The 25,441-nt window shown below is 46.5% G+C and overlaps 1 protein-coding gene across 1 annotated transcript in view; it reads left to right on the top strand.

The window, feature by feature from the left end:
• NFE2L2 (NFE2 like bZIP transcription factor 2) overlaps nt 1-23,776 on the top strand; it is a 45,319-nt gene extending 21,543 nt beyond the window's left edge. The window contains exons 2-5 of the mRNA XM_054043897.1: nt 11,147-11,416; nt 19,172-19,264; nt 19,595-19,777; nt 22,072-23,776. Coding sequence (XP_053899872.1) covers nt 11,147-11,416; nt 19,172-19,264; nt 19,595-19,777; nt 22,072-23,250 — 1,725 coding nt within the window. The 3' untranslated portion in view covers nt 23,251-23,776. The remainder of the gene's footprint in view (nt 1-11,146; nt 11,417-19,171; nt 19,265-19,594; nt 19,778-22,071) is intronic.
• The last annotated feature ends 1,665 nt before the right edge of the window (nt 23,777-25,441 follow it).

The raw sequence follows: 25,441 nt of genomic DNA on the forward strand, positions 1-25,441 counted from the left end.
GGAGACAGTGGTGACCAGCCAGGATTTGGATGCTTAACCTGGATTTGTTCAAAGGGGGGGAGGGAAAAGTCAGCTTTTACTCTCAAACTAAATCAAGACTCCTAATGGCTTCCTTTGGCCTGGCAGTTAAAGAGTAGAAATGGGGAAGTTGACAACAGAGGTAATATATGACACAATTATGGCAATGAATGCTAGGACTGACCTTTGAAAAATCAGATACTTGCAATCACTGTTTATTCTACTAGTAAAGCATAAGCATGTCCGCATCCTTCAAGGCACAGAAATGAGAGGAGCTGATGTTTTTTTTTTTTTTTTCCCCTCTGGATTGATTAGAAGGAGTTGTGGGAAGATATTCTAGGAACTGTCACTTTGGTTGGCCCTTTGAAATTCCATACTATGGTAGGACTTGGTAAAAGAGAAGTCCGTAAGCTTATGAATTTGTATTTAGTAGTAGTTTTTAAATGAAGACATATTTAGAATGTGTTTGATAAGAAACATTATATAGCAAAATGCCAAAGAATCGCCTAGAAAAATCTAGAGAAACTCAAAATTCCCTACATGTATCCATTAGCCTCACCAACTTTGTTTAATTCTTGGATGGTTCTCGAGGAGTGCAACAATTGGTATGAGAAATAAACCTTTTAAACTAGTATGTAACGCTGAGTAAGATGTCGGCGTCCAGAAATAATATTCACAAGCCAACCTGGTGACTTGGGGCAGATCCACAAAGAGCACTTAGGCTCAGTGTTATAATGCCTAACTTAAGGTGCCCTGCCTCCTAATGGAATCCACAGCCCAAATTAGGCACTTATACAATGGATGGGGATCAGAACTTAGGTGGCTGTGCACATTGCAGATTTTTAGGTACCTAGGTAACTATCAGTGGAAATGTAAGTAGGCAGCAGCTGGCGGGTGTGTTGGGGATCTGAATTTTGGACATTGGTGCTTAAAGTGGCAATTAAGTGCCTAAATCCGGCTGTGGATCTAATCCTTGGTGTTCTGAACAGCCTTAGCAAAGAATGCCAATCATATAATTACACTACTTACCTGCAGGGAGTGCTAATGAGGCAATATACTCCGCTCTGGGCATTCAAGCAATGTAAGGAGTAACAATGAGATGGGAATTTGTGTCTATTTTGCACACAATAAGGATGGTGACTACGATGTGGTACTGTGTATAAAATATATCAGTGAGAAAGAGGAGAAGGGAAGTGCCCTTTTTGTCTCTTTCTTTCCTTCCCTCTCAACTTTTATGTGGTGGGGATGGTATTGCTTACCGACTGTGGTCCTGTCTTGTGGTTGGCATTAGGTGTCTGCAGCTGTTAATGCAAGAATGAAACTGGACCTGCACATCAATTGCTTTATCATCCTAGAATAGCTATTCTTTGTGGTCAGTCTTACACATTTTACATTCTTCAAGTTTTTTTGGGATACCTATAAGTAGAATGACAGCCACCTTGTGGCTGGGCATGGCATAGCAGGCTCTTCTCTTGCCAACAGCTGCTCCAGCCCCCACTGCTCTACAGCGCCAGAAGAGGTTTTTCTATCACTGGTAAATCCATCTCCTCAAGTCAGTAGCTAGGTTGGGGGAAGAATTCCTCCATTGACTTAGCTGCATCTACTACTCCTGAGGGAATTCTGTGCCACTACACATGCGCAAAATGTATATCCGCACAGATTTCTTTGCTTCCCCAGAGAAAAATGACTTTCTGACGGTGAAGCAAAGGAAAGCCACAAGAGCAGTCATGCAACCCTCCCCAGCAATATGTTTTGGGTGCCCAGGGCAGCTGGCAGAGAGGTAAATCACTGCTGGGTAGGGGACAGGACTGGGGAAGACCCCATTGGTGGCTCCTACCCTGCACCGGGCTCAGCTGCTAGTCCCGGCTGGGCTGGGGAGGATGGGGGCTTCCTCTTCCCCTGCATGGCATGCAGGGCCACATCAGACCTACCCCCAGATTTCTCTCCTAGCTGCAGGAAGCTGCAGATTCTCTCTTCCCCCCCCCCCCGCACCCCCCGCCACTTCCTGCACCCATCGCTCTTCAGCTGCAAGGGGAGGGATCCCTGTACAGAGAGCTGCTCCCCCATCTGCCTAACCCCCATGTGTCCAGACACCCTCCTACCCAGACACTCCCATTGAGCCTCACCCCCTGCACTCGGTGCACCCCCTGCATCTCCCGATGAGCCCTACTCCCCTTTCACCTCAGCCACCCCAACGAACCACCCACACCCGGATTCCCACCCCACCAAGCCCCAACAAGCTGCACCTGGATCCTCACCTCACTGAGCCCCACTTGCACAGCATCTGGATCCCACATCCAGACCCCCCCTTCCAAGCTCTATTCCCCCCCAAACCCAGGCCCCCTGCTTCGCCCCAACTACCTTCACCCCCTGCAGAATCCCATTACTGTTGTACCCAGAACTATTGCATCCATATGCATCCAGATCCTCCCACTGAGCCGCCTGCACCCAGATTGCCCCACACAGAATCCTCTCAACCGACACCTGGATCCCCACACTAAGCCCTCCACACTTGGATACTGCCTTCCTGAGCCTGCCTACCCACACTTGGTGCATCTGGCATTGAGGGGCAGGGCCAGTCCTTGCGCTGTGTCAGGGCTGTGTGCAGCCTCACCTAACTACGTTGTACAAGGTATGAAATTTTTCATGACCCTGAGTGATGTAGCTAGGTCAACTAAGTTTTAAGGCCTTGGCCCTCCAGCCAGATCACTTTAAAGTCTCTCCCCCTGTGGAGCAACGAAATCCCACCAATCCCAGGACCTTTCATGCTTTAGGCTCCCAACTGCGGACCCTATGGTACTTAAACTAATTTCAGGACTTTCACAAGAATTTATCCCCTTATATCTGGGGTTTTCATGCCACCACCTCTGGTGGCAGCTAGGGAAACCCAGGTTCTTCCTCTTCTCTGGGTTCCAACCCAAGAATGTTGTAGTGACAGACCTTGCCTGCTCTATTTAGACCCACCCCTTGCTATCTCCCTGGGCTTCTTTCCACCTCAGCCTGTCAGCAGGCCTTTCTCCACAGCTTCTTCAAGCCACTGTGTACCAGGATCCACAGCCTCTCTACATTCACCTCTGTTTCAGATCAGGAGGTTGGAGGGATCCCTCTGGAGTCCTCTTTAAAAAATCCCAGGTGAAGATACAAAGTTACACCAAATTCTGCATTCCTGTGCTTGACCTTCCATTGCTCTCTTGAATACCTCCTGGGCTCTCTCAGGAAGTCAGATCATTTAATCATGGCTCATCACTGGGGCCTGCTCCATGTCTTTCCTGACCTTTTTTTGCCAGAGCTTCTTCTGAAGAGAGGATCCCACAGTCTATTGTCCGCCAGGCTTCCTGAAGCCCCTCCTTTATAGTAGCTGTCCAGCTCCTCCCCTGCTGCGTCTCATCCTAAATTGATTTTAGCTCATCATTCAGAAGCACTAAGTGAGTTCTCCAGCTCTCCTTAACCCTGTCCATCACACTGCCCTACCTCCTTTTGGGGTCTGTGTGAAATGTTGCTTGTTTCTAGTGCTTTCGTTGTCCTGTAAATATGGAAACTTATGAGGATCCCTCGGTATTGTTGGGCATGATAGAGACTATTATATACTAATGTATGTTGTTGGGGAAGAGTATCAAATTGTGAGGAGCAAGTGAGTACAGTTCTCCCACTCACACCTTGAATGAGTTGAAACTGTTCCAGGAAGATTAATTGCAGACAAAATATATTAATCATTCACTTTTTTAAAATTGATATTCCTGGAGTAATGGTGTTGATAGAGAGGATTTTAGTGGAGTATTTCATCCAAAGGATAAAATCAACTAATCAATATGTCTTTCTCCTCCAATGCATATTTAGAATAGCCCAAGATAACATTCCTAGCAACTTTTATTTAACACTAGGCAATCCAGACAAGATAACTTTGTGTTTATAACAGAGCATACTGGTAACTGTATATTTATATTGGAGCATACTGGTGTATAACAAGACCTACAGTGTGTTGAATATAGTGATTATACTCGGACAAACAGTATGAGTCTACATTCACAGGTGCATGATATCTGGGAGGTTCTAGATTCAGTTAATCAGATTAACTGTTTTAGCTGGCATAAGCTAAAATAGATGTCTAGATAACTGTGTGGTAAATTGACAAACTGTGGAATAAAACATTTCCCAATGTCTAACTTCAGTTTGTTTCTAAACAAACATTGAAATGTGAAGGGATGAGCCTATCTCAGTTCTCTAAACTGGGGATGAAGTATGTTGGGACCTATGGCCAATACGTGCAGCAGGAATAGCCACCTGGACAGAGAATGGAATTTACCTAACAGATAAAGAGGAACATCCTTTCTGTAAAGCCAGGGGTGGTTCAGGCACAGTGGGGGACCCCTCTCATGTAATATTTCAACCCCCACCCTTAATGTTATTTTTTGAGAGGATGTAATGGCAGTGACAGGCACAATGGAGTCCAGAAGAAATAAAAGGTGATCCAGAAGCCTATGCAGGCAATGGTCAAAGGGTGTTGACTCATCCTCAGTCAAAATATATTAAGTAATTGGGTCATTAAGGCAAGTACGAAAGACAGAGGAGAGGCCTCTGACCTCCCAACCCACACCAATATCCCCACTTACCCAGTGTTATGTCTTGGCTTACAATATGGGTCAGCAGCCAGGTCCATAATGGCTGGGCTAGGGCGGGGTTTGGCCTTCCTACTGTTCATGAGGCACAGCTTGCTCTACTTGTTCTTCATGTGGTCTGGAATCAGATTACTTGAACTGCCAGGTCTAGGGTGACCAGATGAGAGGAAGAAAATATTGGGACACATGGGGGGAGGGGGGGGGCGGGTCCACCAGCAGAGCAAAAAAAAAAAAAAACCGAGCGCTGCCGGCGGAGCGAAATATTGGGAAGAATTGCGTCCCGACCAAAGATCGGTCGGGACGTGGGACAAACACCTAAATATCAGGACATCTGGTCACCCTAGCCAGGTCCCCAAATCCATCCCGGTTTCATTGACACTGCCGCCTCTTCATTCTTCCAAAATAAATTACTTCTGCTCTCCCAGTCAATTCTTGTGCCCAATTAAATCTTTGTGTCATTTTTACACCACCATCAAACAATCCTCTTTTCCCCCAACCTCCACTATTGCCAACCCCAAATGTTTAAAAATCATGAGTCAGGCTCCCAAAAATTATGAGATGGTCTTAAAAATCAAGACTTTTTAAAAATGAATGTAACATTTTCTTGTTTTATCTGCTTTCTGGGCCTTTGGGGGTTCTCTGGGGTCATGTTTTCAAGCTTTTCTCTGCAACCATGAGGGCTAAAAATGTATTTTTAACAAAAGATGAGAATTTCTCCTAATCATAAGATTCCAGGGTCTAAGTATTTAAAAATAAAACCAAACAACCAAATATTGAATCTTGTGATAAAATCATAAGACTTGACAAGGTGGTTCCCACGCTGCCCAAACAAATCAGTCCTGTCCGGCAAAAAGGAGTGGGGCTCAGCCATTGCTATTGTTGCTCCTCTGTTCCCCTTTTCTGAAGGAGCAAAAAGTTTCCAGCTCCTTCTCTTGCACTTGGCCCTGTGCTCTTCTTCTGCCTAGTAGGCGGAGTAGTAACTCCGAAGCTGCTCTGTTCCTCACTTCCCTTCCTCACTTGTGATCGCAGCTGCAGCTCTAGATGCTCCCTATCCACTCCTCGCCTGAGCTGCTTTGCCCATCCCTCTCCTGTTGAAGGGAGCAGCAGTTCTCTCCCCTTATTTGAATGTTGTCTAAAGCTAGGGCTCCCTTCCCTCTGCTGAGTTCATAGCCTCTGTAAACCATCCCTACATCTGTTGCTCCAACGTGTGTGTGTGTGTGTGTGTGTGTGTGTGTGTGTGTGTGTGTGTGTGTGTGTGTGTGTGTGAAATTTTATCTTGACATTTTTTTCATATGTGACATCCCATCATTCTTTGCTATATCGTTTCTGTTCACATTCCATTTGGGATCTCTGTTGGTAAAGCTGTCCCAATTTATGTAGGGTTCTTTGACAAAGGATGTGACTCTGCTTAAAAAAACAGCATTAATGTGCCCTGTCAGAAGGGATTAGATAACAATGGTTTGTGAAAATTCCATTTGGGATGGTGGATTGTTTTCCAGGGTGACACTTATGCCATCAGATGTTTCAATTTTATCATCTCTACCTGGAAATGTCTTGTGCTCCAAAAATTGAATTAAAAACCCCAAATCCAACACAATGAGCAGTTTTTAAAATTACTGTTTTAACCACACAAACCTACCAGTCCATGAAAATAACAATACAACATTATTTTTATATATATATATATATATAAATAAAAAAATTAGAATCCCTCTCCTTTGTTTACCCTACTGCAAATATGTTTGCTTAAGAGCAATAAGAGTTTATAGTCCAACTTTGCAATCCAGAGTTTCACATAAAATGTACAACAGACTACCCAGATGGCAAATGCTGATATGTAAATCTAAAACATGAAAATTTCCACTGGGGGCCAGATGGTGGCTTAATGTGAACTGTTTAACATTTATGCTTATCTTATTAAAACTGCCTTTACAAGTCCAAAGCTGTATAAGTTAGCAGTGTGGTTTGGAAAAGACTCTGGAAGAGCATATCACTAAATGAATAAAAAAGCAAACACTGAGCAGAAGGCAACATTTACTGCATGGACCATGGAAGAGAAAAGCAGATCCATATCTGATTGGAAAGGTGGTTCTTCCTCCATTTATAGATAGGTAAAGGAAAAGCCTCCAAAATCATTGTTCGCCTAATTTTCAAAGGCACTGTGCACACACAGCTCCATTTGAAGCACAAAATAGTTGGACTATGATACCGAGGGATGTGACATACACATTGAATAACCTAATGCTTTGCATTTTCCATTAAAACATATTTTTTGAGGTGTGGAAATTTTTTTTGTTTTGTTTTAAAGACCTAATCCTGCACCCTTAAAATCAGTGGGAGTTTTGCCCTTTACTTCAATTAAAGCAGGATTGAATTATTAGCCTAAACTAGAGGAAAATATCCCTGATGGAAAAACTAGTTCAGATAAGATTATTTTCCTAATAGTGAGATGGTCCAGCTTCTTCCTTCGGCATTCATCTTTTTAGCTTTTGCCCAAACAATTGTTCTCTCCTCAGTTGTGTAAGCTCTTGCATCATGTCAGAGGAAATAAACAGCCACTTGTGAAGTAAGTCACATGGTGCACCACTAGAGCCCTTACAGTAAATGCCTTCTGTATTAAGGATGTGGTAAGCAGGGCTCTGAAAAGCAGCAGTGACGTGTGTGTACATGTACCATTTATAAATCTGATATGGAATTCTTAATGCATTTAATTTAGTTTGGACATTAGTGTGCACCTGCTGTTCCTATCAGCACTTCCTCTGGCTTAACATATATCACACACAAGTTTGTAGAAAATATATGTTAGTTAGAAAATAACTCTTAAGGGTCAGATACATATATTAAAATAGCTTTAATCAAACCACTTTAGAGTAGACTGTTAAGGGTTTCCTATATTTTGACCTAATGCTTAGGAATAATGCCCAAACTTCTGTACATTTTGTTAATAATGGCAATAATACTCAAGTTATTGGTTTACAATGTTAAAATATATATATAGTATATTTAAAAGGTAGTCTTCATTTAAATATCTTGCTAGTCAAAATTTGACATCTAAAATATCTTGAGTAGAACATGACCCTCCCCCATGAACAGAATTTGCTTGAATTTTTACTAGTGTTAAAAAGGATAATTATTTAAGTTTTATAGCACCTTTCATTCCAGTGAACTCCAAAGCCCTTCTCTTTTACAGACTACATAGAATTAATTTTGTCTATTGAAACACCTCAAGCACTTTTTAGGATAGGTGCAGCTTGTATAAGTAAAGTATCTCTGGGAGAAAAAGCAGTCACAGGGGAACACAGCAACTGTGTAACAAAATATAGCAATACTGCACAACAGTTTTAGATAGTGAGAATTCAGATGTGCAGAGTGTAACTAACACTTTTGGAATGCAGTCAGGACACTGGGACTAATCACCCTCTTATGAAAAGGGGGAGATGTTTAGTGACCTCAGATGGTCAGCACTCTGATTTGCTTGTCCAAAAGACAGCAGCACTGGACCGCTATTATTATGATAGTGCATTCCTTCTAAATGATTCAGAAGAAGATTGCTTACTGAGATGCCTAAACTGCTTCTTTGAGCAGCTGGAGTTTATTTGGAGGTCTCCCACCCAGGTACTGATCCAGATCAGCACTGTTTATTTTGAGATTAGAAGCCCACAGCCTGAAGTGGTATTGCTGATGGCTTTAGGACAGTGGTTTTCAACTTGTTATCCGTGGACCCCTGGGGGTCTGCAGACTATTTCTAAGGGGTCATGAAAGGTGACTATGAAAATAAATGTTCAGATCTCAGAAAAGGCATTCTGTTTTTCTGATCAATCAAAACTATGAATACCCCCACCTACAGGTCCGAACCCGAAATTGGTGATGTTAGCATATAAAACCACAGTTTAGCGCCCTTTCTCATGCTGTGCCAAGCATGTGCAACATTTATAGTTAAATGCTGTTCAGTCAGTTTTCAATCTAAGACTTCTATAGTAGGGGACCGTGGACCGCAGGTTGAATTCCCAAAGGGGTCCACACCTCTATTTGAAATGTTTTAGGGGTCCACAAATGAAGAAAGGTTGAAAACCACTACTTTAGGAGATGCATTTTCATATTAAAGCTATGGGTTTCTCCTCTAAAGAGAACAAGGTGTACCTCCCACATTCTTTTTCTGATCAGTTTTGTTGTTGAAATTTAAACAAACTGATTAACACTCCTGTAATTCCAGTGGCCTACTCTGTTGGAGACCAGGGAGAAATAGAGCTCTGTTGATTTATCTCATTCCCACACATCATATGAAAAATGTTTTGAGTCACAATCTCTCATAGTGCCTTGTAAATCAATAATTCAGAAACGTGCCCTACAATACAGATCCTTCAGGTTTATCCAAAACATACTGCAAATGCTCTGACACTAAAAAGGAGTTTGAAATCTGTGACAAGAAAAGAGGATGAGCAGCTGGTAAACAACTGGCCCTTAATGAAGCCATACCATATTACAATATCTTCAGTTACTGCACAATTTAATTAGTTCGGTTTACCCTGCCAATCTGGAGAGACCAAACCATCGTCTTGGACAGCCACTGTAATAATTTCAGCTTCTTCATTGCTGGCCATAAAGCAGAATTTAGTCTCTTACAGTTAGGTATATCAAATATATATGTAATGTATGTAAATAGGTAATAATGCATATTCTGTATTACAAGCAGGTATTCTAAATATACCAATTAATTAAAAATAATCAGTTCCTTAATAATCGGTAGAAATCCTAATTCATTCTAACTCTAAGTATTGCTACTAATGGTACAGAGAAGATTTCAGTGAAAAAAGCAAAGATTATTTAACTTCTCTGTGTTTCAAAATGGACTCTTATTAAAATTTTGGCCTTAAACTTGTGCCCTAGTTGAAGCTAGTTTATAAAGATAAGAGAAAGTTATTGATTTACTGTTTTGGCAAGGTAAATTATCCCAAGTCTGGGATTGCTATCTGAACTGGTACAATTTTGATTTAAACGAATGCTGGTGTAATATTACTGTTGTACTAACTTGACGCAAATGCTCAGGACTAAGCAGTGAGTTTGCATGTGTCTACTATTGAAGTGTAGTTTTAAAATTTTTTCCTGAAACACACCGTTGTCTTATCTATTCCATTCATAAATTAGTCTTATTATATCACAGATATTAACACTCTATGTCCATAAACTATGTTCCATCATCTCCATTAATTTCTTGGTTGATGATCTCTTGGGATGTTTGATTTTGTTCACACTAAAATATACCCAAAATTTCAGCCTCTAAAAATTCTGAATATTTGAACACTAGAAAATGCATAGTGATATAATTTTCATTAACTAAAAAAGGAAAGTTACATAACCAAACAAAATTAATTGATCAAGTGGCATTTTCTCAATGGTGCAACTTAATTTAGTTATATCCTGAGACGACATAGAGTTGCACTTTCCAAATTAAATATGTATGGGGATATCTGACTTCAAAGGTAATTGACTCTTTATAAGCTCTCTCTATTAAGTGATGAGCCAGAATCACAATTGTCAGATTTGGCACTTATTAATCTATACAAACTGTGCTAATCCAGCTCTGGAACACTTTTGGTATGGTTGATCTGGTGTAACCTTTAAACTACAAATTTGTAATAATTATTGTTAATAATTGTGTGTTTAGTGCAAATTCCTCCAGGTACAATGGTAGTAAGATTGGTGACTTTGAAATTCTGTAGCCTCTAATGAATATTCATTTTAATAGCATGAAATAACAGAACGCTTTTTTTAACTTTTATATTTTACAATATATAGATAGTGGTTAATTGTCATTATTCGACATCTTACAATATACACCTCTACCCCAATATAACACTGTCCTCGGGAGCCAAAAAATCTTACCGCGTTAGAGGTGAAACCCCGTTATATCAAACTTGCTTTGATCTGCCGGAGTGTGCAGTCCCGCCCCCCCGGAGCACTGCTTTACCGTGTTATATTCGAATTCGTGTTATATCGGGTTGCATTATATCGGGGTAGAGGTGTATGTTTAATCAACTTTGAAATTTTATGCAATACATACAGAAAGAAATCACCCAGCTGATATTAAGTCACTTCTCTTAATTCTTCCTCTATCTATACCCTTTTGGCTGGCTGACAAATGACCACATCTTGCAAACCGTATTCATTACAATAACCAACTGTTATGTGTTGATGCGCTTTGAGGAAACATTTTGTGTGTGTGTGTGTGTGTGTGTGTGTGTGTGTGTACGCACATGTGTTTGCCACAATGAGAAACTAGCCTATTCACATTTTGTATATAAAACTGGGAGCTGTTTTAGGAAAAAACAAAATCTATGGTTGGAATTAGAAGTAAACGTACATATTGCTTAGGTGATTTGGTAGGCCTGAAAACCTCAGACAGTTACACAAGTTTAACTGTTTAGTACAGAATTACTATGCTTTATCATTTTAAACCAATTTTGCTGTAGAGGAGGTTGTCTTTTAAAAATTATCTTCTTTCCTATCCACAGGACATGAACTTGATTGACATTCTTTGGAGGCAAGATATAGACCTTGGGGCAAGACGTGAAGTTTTTGATTTTAGTCAAAGACAGAAGGAGTATGAACTCGAAAAGCAGAAGAAACTTGAAAAGGAGAGACAAGAACAGCTCCAAAAAGAGCAAGAAAAAGCTTTACTGGCTCAGCTGCAGCTGGATGAAGAAACAGGTGAATTTATTCCCATTCAGCCTGCCCAGCACATTGAGTCAGACAACACAGGCATGCCAACCAATTTTTCAAAGGTAAAAAACAGTCATTTTTCTCTTATGCTGATATGTATCATGTATATGTGTCTTCATTTCTCCTTCTTGTGAATAAGATGATAAAACTGCTGGTTACCTAAACTTAGTTTGTATTTGTAAGGGAGTGTAGTGAGTCGGTGTGGCTCCCCTCCTGCCCGGAAGAGGGAGCCCACGTGCCGGCACCAGAGTGGGTGGGACCACCACCGCCTGTCCCCGCCCCCCGGAAGTCAAGGGGCGGGACAGGAAGTATAAAGGCCGGCCGCCCGAGCTCAGTTGGCGGCCAGCCACCACAGGGAGCAGACGTGCGGCCGGGAGCTCCCGGCCAGGAGACCGTCGAAGACCCTAGCTGGCCTGAGCTACCCCGGGCCCGCTACGAGGAGGAGCCGCCGGAGCCCGTTCACGCCCGCCACTGGGAGAACCCCTGGGAACCGAACCCCGCTAACCCTGAGGGTGAGACTGGACCCGAACCCCTCAGCCCCTGCTGCTATCCAGAGGAGCCGCCTGAGGACCATTGGCCGGACTTCCCGGCAGAGCTACCAGACTTGCCGCCGAGCCCGGGCAGAGAGGAGCCCATGCAGGTGGACTGGCCCGATCCCGGCGCAACGACCGAGGTAGGCTGTGAGGGGGATCACGGAAGTAGCCCGGGGGTAGCCGACCCCGGTCCGGCTGCAACTGAGTGTGAGCCTATGTCAGTGTGTTGCGGTCTGGATACCCCACTGACCAGCAGCGGCAGCAACCGCTGTTAGGGCCCCGGGCTGGAACGCAGTGGAGTGGGTGGGCCTGCGTTCCCCCCTGCCACCCTCCGTACGGGTGGCAGGCTTCCCCCTCACCCAACGCTCGGCTACAGAAGCCTGGGCCTTGAACTATTTGCCTGCTCAGCCCCTGCAACAAGGGCCTGAGCTTAACTGTGTTTGCCCCGCCCTGATCCAGGGCCTGGGCTCTGAACTATTCGCTCGCTCAGCCCCTGCAACAAGGGCCTGAGCTAACTGTGTTTGCCCCGCCCTGATCCAGGGCCTGGGCTCTGAACTATTCGCTCGCTCAGCCCCTGCAACAAGGGCCTGAGCTAACTGTGTTTGCCCCGCCCTGATCCAGGGCCTGGGCTCTGAACTATTTGCTCGCTCAGCCCCTGCAACAAGGGCCTGAGCTAACTGTGTTTGCCCCGCCCTGATCCAGGGCCTGGGCTCTGAACTATTTGCTCGCTCAGCTCCCTGCAACAAGGGCCTGAGCTAACTGTGTTTGCCCCGCCCTGATCCAGGGCCTGGCCTCTGAACTATTTGCTCGCTCAGCCCCTGCAAACAAGGGCCTGAGCTTAACTGTGTTTGCCCCGCCCTGATCCAGGGCCTGGGCTTTGAACTGTTTGCTCGCTCAGCCCCTGCAACAAGGGCCTGAGCCTAACTGTGTTTGCCCCGCCCTGATCCAGGGCCTGGGCTTTGAACTATTTACCCGCTCAGCCCCTGCCATAAGGACCTGAGCCTAACTGTGTTTGCCCCGCCCTGATCCAGGGCCTGGGCTCTGAACTATTTGCCCGCTCAGCCCAGCAAGCAAGGGTCTGAGCTAACTGTGTTTGCCCCGCCCTGATCCAGGGCCTGGGCTCCTGAGCTTTAACTGTGGTTGCTCCGACTCTGCACCAAAGAGCCGGAGTTTCAGGACTAACTGACTGCTTATTCCCAGAGTAGTGAGTCGGTGTGGCTCCCCTCCTGCCCGGAAGGGTCGAGCCCCGGCTAGGACCTACTACATTTGGCGCCCAACGTGGGGCACGAGCCCCTGCCCCTGTGAGAAGGGGCTAGAGGGGGAGTGGCCGTTGCCCCCCCCCCCCATTCTAAGGAATGGATATGGAGCGGCTGTTTCAGCTGCTCACGGAGAGCCAGGAGCGGCAGCAGACGGCCCAGCTGCAGCAGCAACAGCAACAGCAGGCCGCTCAGCTCGCACAGCAACAGCAGCGAGATGCCGCCCAGCTCCAGTTGCAGCAGGAGCAGCACACAGCCCAGCTCGAGCAACAGCAACAGCTGGTGCGGCAGTTGGGAGTCCAGCTGCAGCAGCTGCTGGTCACGCTCCCTCGCCCCGCACCGGGGCTGGCAGGGGAGGCTGCAGAGATGCCGCGGTTAGCTGCCCCCCTTCGCGTGACTAAGATGAGCCCAGACGACGACCCGGAGGCATTCCTGGTCACGTTCGAGCGGGTAGCCCTCGTCGCTGGGTGGCCCAGGGACCAGTGGGCTACCCTCTTAGCCCCCTACCTGACGGGGGCGGCCCAGGTGGCCTATCGTGGATTGGCGGCTGAGGAAGCACGGGACTACGACCTGGTGAAGGCCGCGATATTGGACGCCCTCGACGTCAGTCCCGAGACTTTCCGACAAAGGTTTCGGGGCCAGACTTACCCCACCGGGGCCCGACCGCGGGTAGTGGCCCAAACCTTAAAAGAGGCTTGCCGACGGTGGCTACAGCCCGGCACCCGGACGGCGGAGGAGGTAACCGAGCAGGTGGTGTTGGAACAGTTCGTGCACACCCTACCCTCCCGAGGGCGCGCCTGGGTGCTTCGCCACCGGCCGACGACGCTGGCCCAGGCAGTGTCACTAATGGAGGACTTCCTGGCCGCCGAAGATGCAGTAGGGCCCACCTTCCGCCGCCCCGGGCCCGAACCAGCCCGCGGCGAAAAGAAAGGGGAACCCCTGAGCGGACCACGACCCCCCGCACCGAGGCCCGAACCCCGCCGCGAGACCCGGACCCGGCACGCGGACCCGGCTCCTCGGACCGGACCAGTGGCCCCGGGCCAGGGGCCCCCAAGGGCTCGACGAAGCCCCCCCCGGAGCCCAAGCCGGGAAGGCCCCCGGAGCAGACGACCTGAACTTGGACCCTGCTTCAGTTGTGGGAAGATGGGACACCTCCGGCGAGACTGTCCGGAGATGGATTGCAGCTATGGGCAAGTGTGGGCGGGCCACACTCGAGCCAGGCCAGCCATGAACCCCAAGCTGACCGTCCCGGCGGCCGTCGGAGGGCGGACTACGCGGGCCTTGATCGATTCGGGTTGTGGCCAGACGTTGGTCCGTAAGGACCTGGTACCGCCGGGTGATAACCGCCTCGGATGTATTCATCTACAATGCATCCATGGGGATGTCCGACCATACCCCAGCGCCCGGGTCCCCCTAACCATCGCGGGGATCACCCGACACCTGGTGGTTGGGGTAGCTCCCCATCTTGCATACCCTGTGATCCTCGGTCGGGACTGGCCGGCCTTTGAGGAAGTCCTACGGTCCACGCCGGCCCTGGAGGCTGATCGGTTGGGGTCCTCCTCCGAGACCCCCGAGCAGGGTCCAGCGACCGAGATAGACAACACGGACGCAGCGGGACCGCCGCCGGAGCCGGCCCCTCAGCCCCGCTTCGATACCGATTTCTGTCGGGACCAGCGAGAGGATCCCACCCTTAGCCGCTTCTACGAGCAGCTCGCGGCAGTAGACGGGAAGGTTGTGGACCCCCAGCGGGCCACCCTGTGGCCCCATTTTGAGCTACGCCGGGACCGGCTCTACCGCCTGGACCGTGACCCCCGCACCCAGGAACCACAAACCCAACTGTTAGTGCCCCTGTGTCACCGGCGGGCGGTAATGAAGTTGGCCCACGATGTGCCAGCCGCCGGGCACCTGGGGCGAGAGAAGACCCTCGCTCGAATCCTGGCGCGCTTCTTTTGGCCAGGAATCTCTCAGGAGGTGAAAGAATATTGCGCCTCATGCCCAGAGTGTCAGAGGGTCGCCCCGCCCGGGATCCCCAAGGCACCCCTGGTCCCCATGCCAGTGATGGAGACGCCCTTTGAACGGGTCGCCATGGACCTCGTGGGCCCCCTCCCGAAAAGTGCCGCGGGGTTTCAATACATCCTGGTCTTGGTGGACTATGCCTCTCGGTTCCCCGAAGCCATCCCCCTGCGAAGTATTACCGCCCGGTCTATCGCGGGGGAATTGCTGAAAATCTTCGCCCGAGTAGGACTGCCTAGAGAGATATTGACCGACCAAGGAACGAACTTCACGTCCCAATTGTTGCGACAGGTCTGTGCCCTCTTAGGCATCAAACAACTCCGGACGTCCGTGTACCACCCGCAGACGGACGGGTTGGTGGAGCGGTTTAACCGCACTTTGAAAAGCATGTTGCGGAAATTCCCCGCAGAGGACCTCCGCCACTGGGACCAATTCCTTCCACCCTTGCTGCTAGCCATCCGAGAAGTCCCGCAGACCTCAACAAAATTTTCCCCTTTCGAGCTGCTGTACGGACGCAGACCGCGGGGCCTCTTAGACCTGATGAGAGAGACCTGGGAACAGTCAGCGTCCCCAGCCCAGGGCCTCCTGAAATATGTCATCCAGTTACAGGAGTACCTTGCCCAGGCCGGAGCCCTGGCCCGCGAAAATTTAAAGACGGCGCAGGAACGGCAGAAACGGACCTACGATCAGGGAGCCCAAGTCCGGGAGTTCCAACCAGGAGACCGTGTCCTACTCCTCCTCCCGTCTAGTGAGTCAAAATTGTTAGCCCGGTGGCAGGGACCTTACGAAGTCGTGCGTAAGGTCGGTCCCGTCACCTACGAGGTGCGGCAACCGGACAAGCGGAAGGAAACCCAGCGGTATCACGTCAACCTGCTGAAACGGTGGCAGGACCGGGAGGGCCTCTTAATCAACCCATGCCCGCCCGAGCCGGAATTGGGACCCCAGGTACCCTCGACGGATGACCCCCCGGCACCCCAATTAGGACAATCGCTCACGGAAGAGCAATGTAAACAGACTAACTGCCTGCTGCAAACCTTCAAGCGAACCTTCACGGCCGTACCGGGCCACACGTCCCTGGTCAAACACTCCATCCAGACCGAGCCGGGAAAGGTGGTTCGAGAGACGACCCGGCCCCTGCCCTATCGGATGCGGGGTGCGGTCGAGGAGGAAGTAAGAGCCATGCTGGCTCTGGGCGTCATCGAACCGTCCCAGAGCGAGTGGCGTAGTCCGGTGGTCCTGGTGCCCAAGCCGGACGGTACCCGCCGCTTCTGCATCGACTTTCGGAGGATAAACGCCATCTCGCGCTTCGATGCCTACCCGATGCCCCGTGTAGACGAGTTACTGGGCCGCCTGGGGGAGGCCCAGTATATCACCACCTTAGATCTTAGCAAAGGCTACTGGCAGATCCCCCTCGAGGAGACCTCAAAAGAGAAGACCGCCTTTGCCACTCCAACGGGGCTGTACCAATTCACACGGATGCCATTCGGTCTCCATGGAGCCCCAGCCACCTTCCAGCGGCTGATGGACCAACTTCTGCAGCCCCATCAGGACTATGCGGCGGCGTACATAGACGACGTGGTCATCTATAGCCGCAGCTGGGAGGATCATCTGCCCCAGGTTGCGGCGGTCCTAAGGTCCCTACGACAGGCGGGCCTGACCGCCAACCCCAAAAAGTGCCGGATTGCCTGGCAAGAGACCAACTATCTCGGCTATACCGTCGGGGGCGGGCAGGTCAAGCCCCTCGTCGGGAAAGTCCAGGCCCTCCTGGACTGTCCCACCCCATCAACCAAACGGCACGTTCGGCAGTTCCTGGGCCTCGTTGGGTATTACAGACGGTTCATCCCCCAGTTCGCGACCATCGCAGCACCCTTAACTGGGCTTCTGACGAAGGACAGCCCCCGGCAGGTACGATGGTCCCCCGAATGTGAAGCGGCCTTCCGGACACTGCAGAAGTGCCTCTGCCAGGAGCCGGTTCTCTATAGCCCAGACTTTAAACGCCCATTCATCCTGAAGACCGACGCCTCCGGCGTAGGATTAGGGGCAGTCCTGTCCCAAGAAGTGGAGGGAAAGGACCACCCCGTAGTATATCTCAGCCGGAAGCTGTTCCCCCGGGAGAGGAATTACGCCGTGGTGGAAAAAGAGGCCCTCGCGGTGAAGTGGGCCTGCGATGCCCTGCGCTTCTACCTCCTCGGGGCCCCGTTCACCCTCGTCACAGACCACGCCCCCCTCCGGTGGCTAATGCGGATGAAAGATAATAATGCCCGCATTATGCGGTGGTACCTCGCCTTACAACCCTACGCATTTACGGTCCAGCATCGAGCAGGTAAGGACCATACGAATGCGGACTTCCTATCCCGCATGGGGGAGATGGCAGGACCTGGCCCCGACAGGCGGGAGCCAGTCTTAAGGGGGGGTGTGTGTAGTGAGTCGGTGTGGCTCCCCTCCTGCCCGGAAGAGGGAGCCCACGTGCCGGCACCAGAGTGGGTGGGACCACCACCGCCTGTCCCCGCCCCCCGGAAGTCAAGGGGCGGGACAGGAAGTATAAAGGCCGGCCGCCCGAGCTCAGTTGGCGGCCAGCCACCACAGGGAGCAGACGTGTGGCCGGGAGCTCCCGGCCAGGAGACCGTCGAAGACCCTAGCTGGCCTGAGCTACCCCGGGCCCGCTACGAGGAGGAGCCGCCGGAGCCCGTTCACGCCCGCCACTGGGAGAACCCCTGGGAACCGAACCCCGCTAACCCTGAGGGTGAGACTGGACCCGAACCCCTCAGCCCCTGCTGCTATCCAGAGGAGCCGCCTGAGGACCATTGGCCGGACTTCCCGGCAGAGCTACCAGACTTGCCGCCGAGCCCGGGCAGAGAGGAGCCCATGCAGGTGGACTGGCCCGATCCCGGCGCAACGACCGAGGTAGGCTGTGAGGGGGATCACGGAAGTAGCCCGGGGGTAGCCGACCCCGGTCCGGCTGCAACTGAGTGTGAGCCTATGTCAGTGTGTTGCGGTCTGGATACCCCACTGACCAGCAGCGGCAGCAACCGCTGTTAGGGCCCCGGGCTGGAACGCAGTGGAGTGGGTGGGCCTGCGTTCCCCCCTGCCACCCTCCGTACGGGTGGCAGGCTTCCCCCTCACCCAACGCTCGGCTACAGAAGCCTGGGCCTTGAACTATTTGCCTGCTCAGCCCCTGCAACAAGGGCCTGAGCTTAACTGTGTTTGCCCCGCCCTGATCCAGGGCCTGGGCTCTGAACTATTCGCTCGCTCAGCCCCTGCAACAAGGGCCTGAGCTAACTGTGTTTGCCCCGCCCTGATCCAGGGCCTGGGCTCTGAACTATTCGCTCGCTCAGCCCCTGCAACAAGGGCCTGAGCTAACTGTGTTTGCCCCGCCCTGATCCAGGGCCTGGGCTCTGAACTATTTGCTCGCTCAGCTCCCTGCAACAAGGGCCTGAGCTAACTGTGTTTGCCCCGCCCTGATCCAGGGCCTGGCCTCTGAACTATTTGCTCGCTCAGCCCCTGCAAACAAGGGCCTGAGCTTAACTGTGTTTGCCCCGCCCTGATCCAGGGCCTGGGCTTTGAACTGTTTGCTCGCTCAGCCCCTGCAACAAGGGCCTGAGCCTAACTGTGTTTGCTCCGCCCTGATCCAGGGCCTGGGCTTTGAACTATTTACCCGCTCAGCCCCTGCCATAAGGACCTGAGCCTAACTGTGTTTGCCCCGCCCTGATCCAGGGCCTGGGCTCTGAACTATTTGCCCGCTCAGCCCAGCAAGCAAGGGTCTGAGCTAACTGTGTTTGCCCCGCCCTGATCCAGGGCCTGGGCTCCTGAGCTTTAACTGTGGTTGCTCCGACTCTGCACCAAAGAGCCGGAGTTTCAGGACTAACTGACTGCTTATTCCCAGAGTAGTGAGTCGGTGTGGCTCCCCTCCTGCCCGGAAGGGTCGAGCCCCGGCTAGGACCTACTACAGGGAGGAACCTTCACAGTCATCCAAAAATAAACTAATACATTTTTTTCCCATATCTTTCCTACCTAGACTACAGATATTTCAAAACCAGAAGCAGATGCCTTGTCCTTTGATGACTGCATGCAGCTTTTGGCAGAAACATTCTCATTTGTAGATAATGAGGTAAAATATCAACCTAACGCTTAGTATAGTTGTGGTTGGTTGTGTGGTTTTTTTTGGGGGGGGGGGGAGGGGGATAAGGGGAGGGAATGATAACATCTGTTGCACAACTTATTTGCAGTTTTTTTTTTTATTTCTATTATTATGATGAATCTTAATGGGATATTTTCACATTATTGTACTATATGTTAGGCAAAATATAGTGATTTATATGTATCTAATACTCTTTCAAGGGGACACATATGGATCTGTTATATGGGTATAGTACAGAGAGCACCAAGAATGGCTTTTGCTTGATGCCTTACAGAGTTATGTATATTTATAAAATTCCAGGTTTCTTCGGCTGCATTTCAAGTGCTGGTACCTGCTCATATAGATAGCGACCCAATCTTCATTACTTCTAATCAGACTCAGCCACCTGAATCATCAATCCTTCAATCTCCTGTCGCTGATGTAGATAATATGCAAAACATAGAGCAAGTTTGGGAAGAATTACTGTCCATTCCAGAACTACAGGTAAGGGTTAATGTAGGCAGCAGCTGAAAGAATGGCAGAGTATTCTGGGAGAACATCTCCAAAGAATTCAAAACAATAACAGTGCAGTCATTCTTAAGGAATGGTAACAAGCCCATCAGGCTAGGAGCTGCAGGGTTTTTGTAAATCAGTGTACATTGAGCATCTAAAATATAATTAATCAAAAGCAGTGTAAGAGGGGAGACTTCAAGAGAGGAAGATTATTTACCTAATACTGTATGAAAATATATGCTGTCTTCCTGGCCATAATGTTTCTATTTTTATTGATTCTTGAGCTGGCTCTGTGTTAAATACAGAAACCGGTTACTGCACTGTCATGTTTGAAATTGTACCTGCAGAAATGTGAGGAACCTCTAAATTATGGTTCCTACAGCAACCATTAGTCTATCCCCAAATACTTTTAAGTAGTATGTTTAACATTATATTATTTACATTAATATAGTATATATAAAACACAAAACAGAATATTGCATATGTGGTGGGAGTCATAACTTGGCATTTCTTGATTGTCTTTGCAATTAATATTAGAAACTTTGAAGTTGCATTTATTTAGATTTTGCATTTATCTTCCATCATGGGAGAAAAAAGCTTTTAAAATAATAATATTGGTATATTAGAGACTAGTTATGGCTGCTTGTTCTATGAAAACATTATTTGTATTTCAGTTACAATCAAACTCTGTTAGGTGCTGTACATGCAATGAATATGTCAGGCTAAAAATCACTTTGTTCTTTTACTAATCTTAGCATTTCAGAGACTATCTAACTTATTTATTTAATCACCTCTGCTGTGTCTTTACTGGAACTTCACCCAAATTGGACTGTAAAATTAGACTAGTTTATTTTTAATTATTTATTTTAATGTTTTTCACAAGCCAAAAAACAGCAGCTTTGTGATTGCGAACCGATCAAAGGAATGCTTAAAAGCACACTGTCAATGTGAAAGCAAGTCAATTTAACAAAAATTAGTTAGAAAGCAATATCCGGTACTACATCTGCTCTGACTATCTTCCTTTTGCTAATTTTTGTGTTTTCACAATCAATTTTCCTGTGGTGTGTTTTTTTGTTGTTTTGTTTGTTTGTTTTTTGTTTTTAAATCTTCCCTGTTGTTGTGTGAAAGACCCACGCAACCAAAACAGGGAATTGAGTGACTATACAGGGGCAATAATGAAACTGACAATACAAAAAGTAAACTAAAAAAAGAAAAAACCCTTAAATGTCACTATTCTAATTCTGCGTAGAAGTTGAACAAATTTTCAGGGAGAAGACAGAGATTTAAGTTTAAGGAGAAAGGAAAAACAAAAGATCTCACATCTGGTAAATCCTAGTTTAGGTATGATTTTATTTGTGATTAAATAATCAGTGTGTGGCCCTCTTTAAGAGGACCAGAATTATTTTTGTAATTGCCTAATTCTAAAAGGACAGAAGGCATACTTTGATACCAGCCTTCCTTCCATAAATGTTAAGACTGCTACCCTGTTGGAAAGAATGTTGTTTTTGTAGCCAATCAGGCCCATCAAAATAATAGTCCTCAACACTTACTTTTGGTTAACATTAGTGTATGTGGGTTAAATTAATGTTTGTAAAGCCCCATGTTAGTACTGTTTTTTATTACATAGTAAATTAAATTTCTCTGCACCAAACAGCTGCTTCATTGAGTACCACCTAAAAGACCAAAGATCTTGTAAAAATCTATTCCATAGTTTGAAATTTAAGGGATAGTTGTTTGCTGATATCATTCGGTAAATCATATGCAGTGGTTTTAAGTTGGCTATATTAATACTATATCTATTCGTATTATGGTGCTGCTTAAGGTGTATTCAGATTCGGCAGCATCAGGATCCATATTGGCAATTTACTAGAGCAGGAGGGATGCATCTAGCTTCCGTATAATAGGAGCTTATTGCAGCAAGTCTTTTCTTTGGTTTATTGGTATGATTTTGGGACGCTACAGGTGCCAGAATGCTATGTTATCTGCCTAGTGATATCTAACTATCTACCTAGTTATCTGCTGTGAACAAGAAGATTCATCCTCTGCTAGGACTTGCAGTCCCCAGAAACTGCCCCTTAGTAATAAAATAAGCACAGCAGTGGGCAGAGCTATAACCACCCGAGTTCTATAACAATGCTTTAATGGCCATTTTAGGTGTATATTGATCTCAGAAGGGCAATTTTAAATTTGTGGAATCCAGCAGCTGTAGCTATAGATATAGATGATAAAATAATGTTGTGAATTTATTATTGATAAACTTCTCTTTGTAATATTTCTTCATATAGTGTCTTAACATTGAAAATGATAACCTGGCTGAAGTAACCACTATTGCAAACCCAGAAACCAAGCCATCAGAGATTCACAGTAACTTCTACAACTCATTACCCACTACTGATTTCCTCAGCACTTTTGAGGATTCCTTTCCTAACATCCTACCACCAGAAGACCTCAGTCAGTTGAGAGTGGATTCTTTAGACACCACTTCATGTTTAAGCTCCAACTTTTCTGAAGATTTCTACTCCACCTTTGTTGATCCAAAGGTGAATGGTGACCCAGCAGAACCAAACATTGTCAACAAGTCATTTGCTGAAGTTCCATATGAACCTATTGATATTTCTGATTTCTCACTGTGTAAAGCTTTTAATGGTGACCATCAGGGAAATGCACCAGAATGTAATGATTCTGACTCTGGTATCTCATTGAACGCACATTCCAGTACTGCATCACCTGAACATTCTGTTGAATCATCTGTCTTTGGAGATGCATCTTTTGGATACAGTGATTCTGAAATGGAAGAAATGGAGAGTGCTCCTGGAAGTCTGCAACAGAGCAATGCTCAAATGTATTCATTGCAGTTCCATGATCCAGTCTCTCCTTCCCTAGGGCCAAGCACTCAAAAGTCTGATCTGCAATGTGTAAATACACCAAAGAGAGAACTACCTGCCAGTCCAGGCCACCCCAAAGCTCCATTTACAAGAGATAAACCTTCACGCTACCTTGAAGCTCATTTCACAAGAGATGAGCAAAGAGCAAAAGCTCTGCATATCCCTTTCTCTGTAGAAAAGATCATCAACCTTCCTGTGGATGACTTCAATGAAATGATGTCTAAGGAGCAGTTCAACGAGGCCCAGCTTGCACTTATTCGAGATATACGCAGGAGAGGCAAGAATAAAGTGGCTGCTCAAAACTGCCGTAAAAGAAAACTGGAAAACATAGTGGAACTGGAGCAAGACTTGGGTCATTTAAAGGATGAAAAAGAGAAATTGCTCAAAGAAAAAGGAGAGAATAACAAAAGCATCCGTCTGATGAAAAAGCAGCTTACCAACTTGTATCTTGAGGTCTTCAGCATGCTACATGATGAAAATGGAAAGCCTTACTCTCCCAGTGAATACTCACTGCAGCAAACAAAAGATGGCAGCATCTTCCTTGTTCCTAAAAGCAAGAAGCCAGAGACTAAATTTTGACAGGCAAGGAAGCTAACTGGCTTTGACAGAGCTGGTATTTTTATTCTAATAGCTTTTACTGTGATGTGAAATGCAGAATTGTCATATTTTAAAGTGATTCTATGCAAATATGTATCTAAAGTTAATAACTAGTATATTAAATACACAGGTTAAAAAACTATTAGTGCAATGCATATGTATGCAAAATGTGTAATCTCATTTTTCTAACAGTCAATATTTCCTTCTTTATAGCACCACTTTGGCTAGTTTCTGTATGAGTGTAAATATTTAAAGACCTCTTATTTATATACTGTTCTATCTCATCTGTTATATTCATAGATTTATATAAAATAAATATATATGATTTTAGCTGGCTAAATACAGTTGGTCTTGCAACAAATTGTATGACTTCAGACAAATTTTTATAAATATAAATTGAATAATGTTTGCCACTTTTCTTATATATTTTATTTGCTTTACATTTAAAACAAAAGCTTTAATTTAGTATACAAGTTGATACTTAATAAAGTATATTATTTTGATTTGTCTTAAGTTTGTGAAATCTTTTTTTTTTAACTGCACGTCATTCATGTTTACTTCCCCTAAATAGGTTATTTACTAACTTACAAACGTTCACTTTTTTTTACAAAGGTGAGCCGTCATATAAACAAGCTATATAATTATTAATTTGAAATGCAGTATACAACATTGTCAGCATTACTAAGGCCAGGTCTACATACAGACCTATGGAGTTATACGAATATTGCTTAGGGACGTGAAAAATCCACACCCCCTGAGCAACATAATTCTATCAACCTAACCCTCCATTTCCCCCCGTGTAGATAGCACTATGTTGGCAAAGAGCTTCTCCTGTTGGCATACCTACCGCCTCTTGGGGAGGTGGATTAACTACACTGACAAGAGAAGCCCTCCCATTTGTGTAGAAGCATCTTCACTTAAGCACTATGGCGGTGCAGCCTGTGCCAGTGCAATGTTTTATGTGTTGACCTGACTTACGCTTCATATAAATAATTTTAACTACCTTTTAAAGAGGTACTGTCACCTTTAATGTAGAAATCTTAAGTCTAACACTAATGTTTATTTTTTGCACTTTGCTAAATTTGTTTAAACTAGTTTGGTTAGTTTCACTTTCTAGTTCTGATGCTGTAGCACAGTGGTTCCCAAATGGGGGTTTGTGAAATGTTACAGGGGATTCTCAGGAAAAAATTCCCTAATGGCGGAAAGAATTGTTCCTAGGGACCCTGGGCAGCACGGGGCCAGCAGCCTGGAGCCCCTGGACTTCCAAGAGCTAAGCAGATCAAAGCAAGCATATCTATCATACTGAGGGAGATTTAAACTTCAAGACTCCTTATAAGAAATGAAAAGGGAGGTGGATATTTTTTGCTGTTTTTAAAATGAAATAGGCAGCTAGTATTGTTTTTAAAATTATTATGAAGAACAAGTTTAAGCTTTGTTGTAACGTGTGTTGTTTGCCTGGACTGCTCAAGACCTGAATGCTTGTATAGGAGGAACTCTGAGTTGGCTTCTTAAATTCCTTCATGCTGTTTCACATCTGATACTCCTTGATGAAACATAGGAGCTTTGTCTTCTAACAGGCTTATTCAAAGTGATATGAGCTACGAAAATGAGATCTTGGAAGAATTTTGCCATTTTCATAATGTAATAAAAGTACTGTAATGATAAATAATAGTGTGTAATAATCCTGTCATAAAAACAAATTTTATATTTCCGAGATCACTGCTTTTATAATTTATATTCAGGTAAAGGGGAGAAAATCCCTGGAAATATTCATTTTTACAAGGAGGCTCGCGAGACTTGACATTTTAGTGAAAGGGGTTCACAAGTTGTTAAAGGTTGGGAATCACTGCTGTAGCACAAAGCTGCAGTGTTTGTTTCACTACTGTAGAGAAATATCACGAGGCCAATGTGCTCGTTAAATTCCTCCACCTACAAACACTCTTTCATATTAGATATTGTTCATTCTTTCCTGCCCATCCTTCCCACCATTAGGGACTTAACCTTATTCATTCTCTCTCTCTCTTTTTCACGGATACCATTTTTAAAAACTAAGCTTAGTGCATTTAAATTGCAGAAGTGCTGTCAAGGCTAATTCCCCACTCTGGCACTTTGACTGCAAAAGGTGGGGGCCCACAAGGATTCTAAAAATTAATACTGGCCACTCCTGCCTTGT

The sequence above is a fragment of the Malaclemys terrapin genome, chromosome 11, assembly GCF_027887155.1.
Source record: "Malaclemys terrapin pileata isolate rMalTer1 chromosome 11, rMalTer1.hap1, whole genome shotgun sequence".
Classification (NCBI taxonomy): Eukaryota; Metazoa; Chordata; order Testudines; family Emydidae; genus Malaclemys; species Malaclemys terrapin.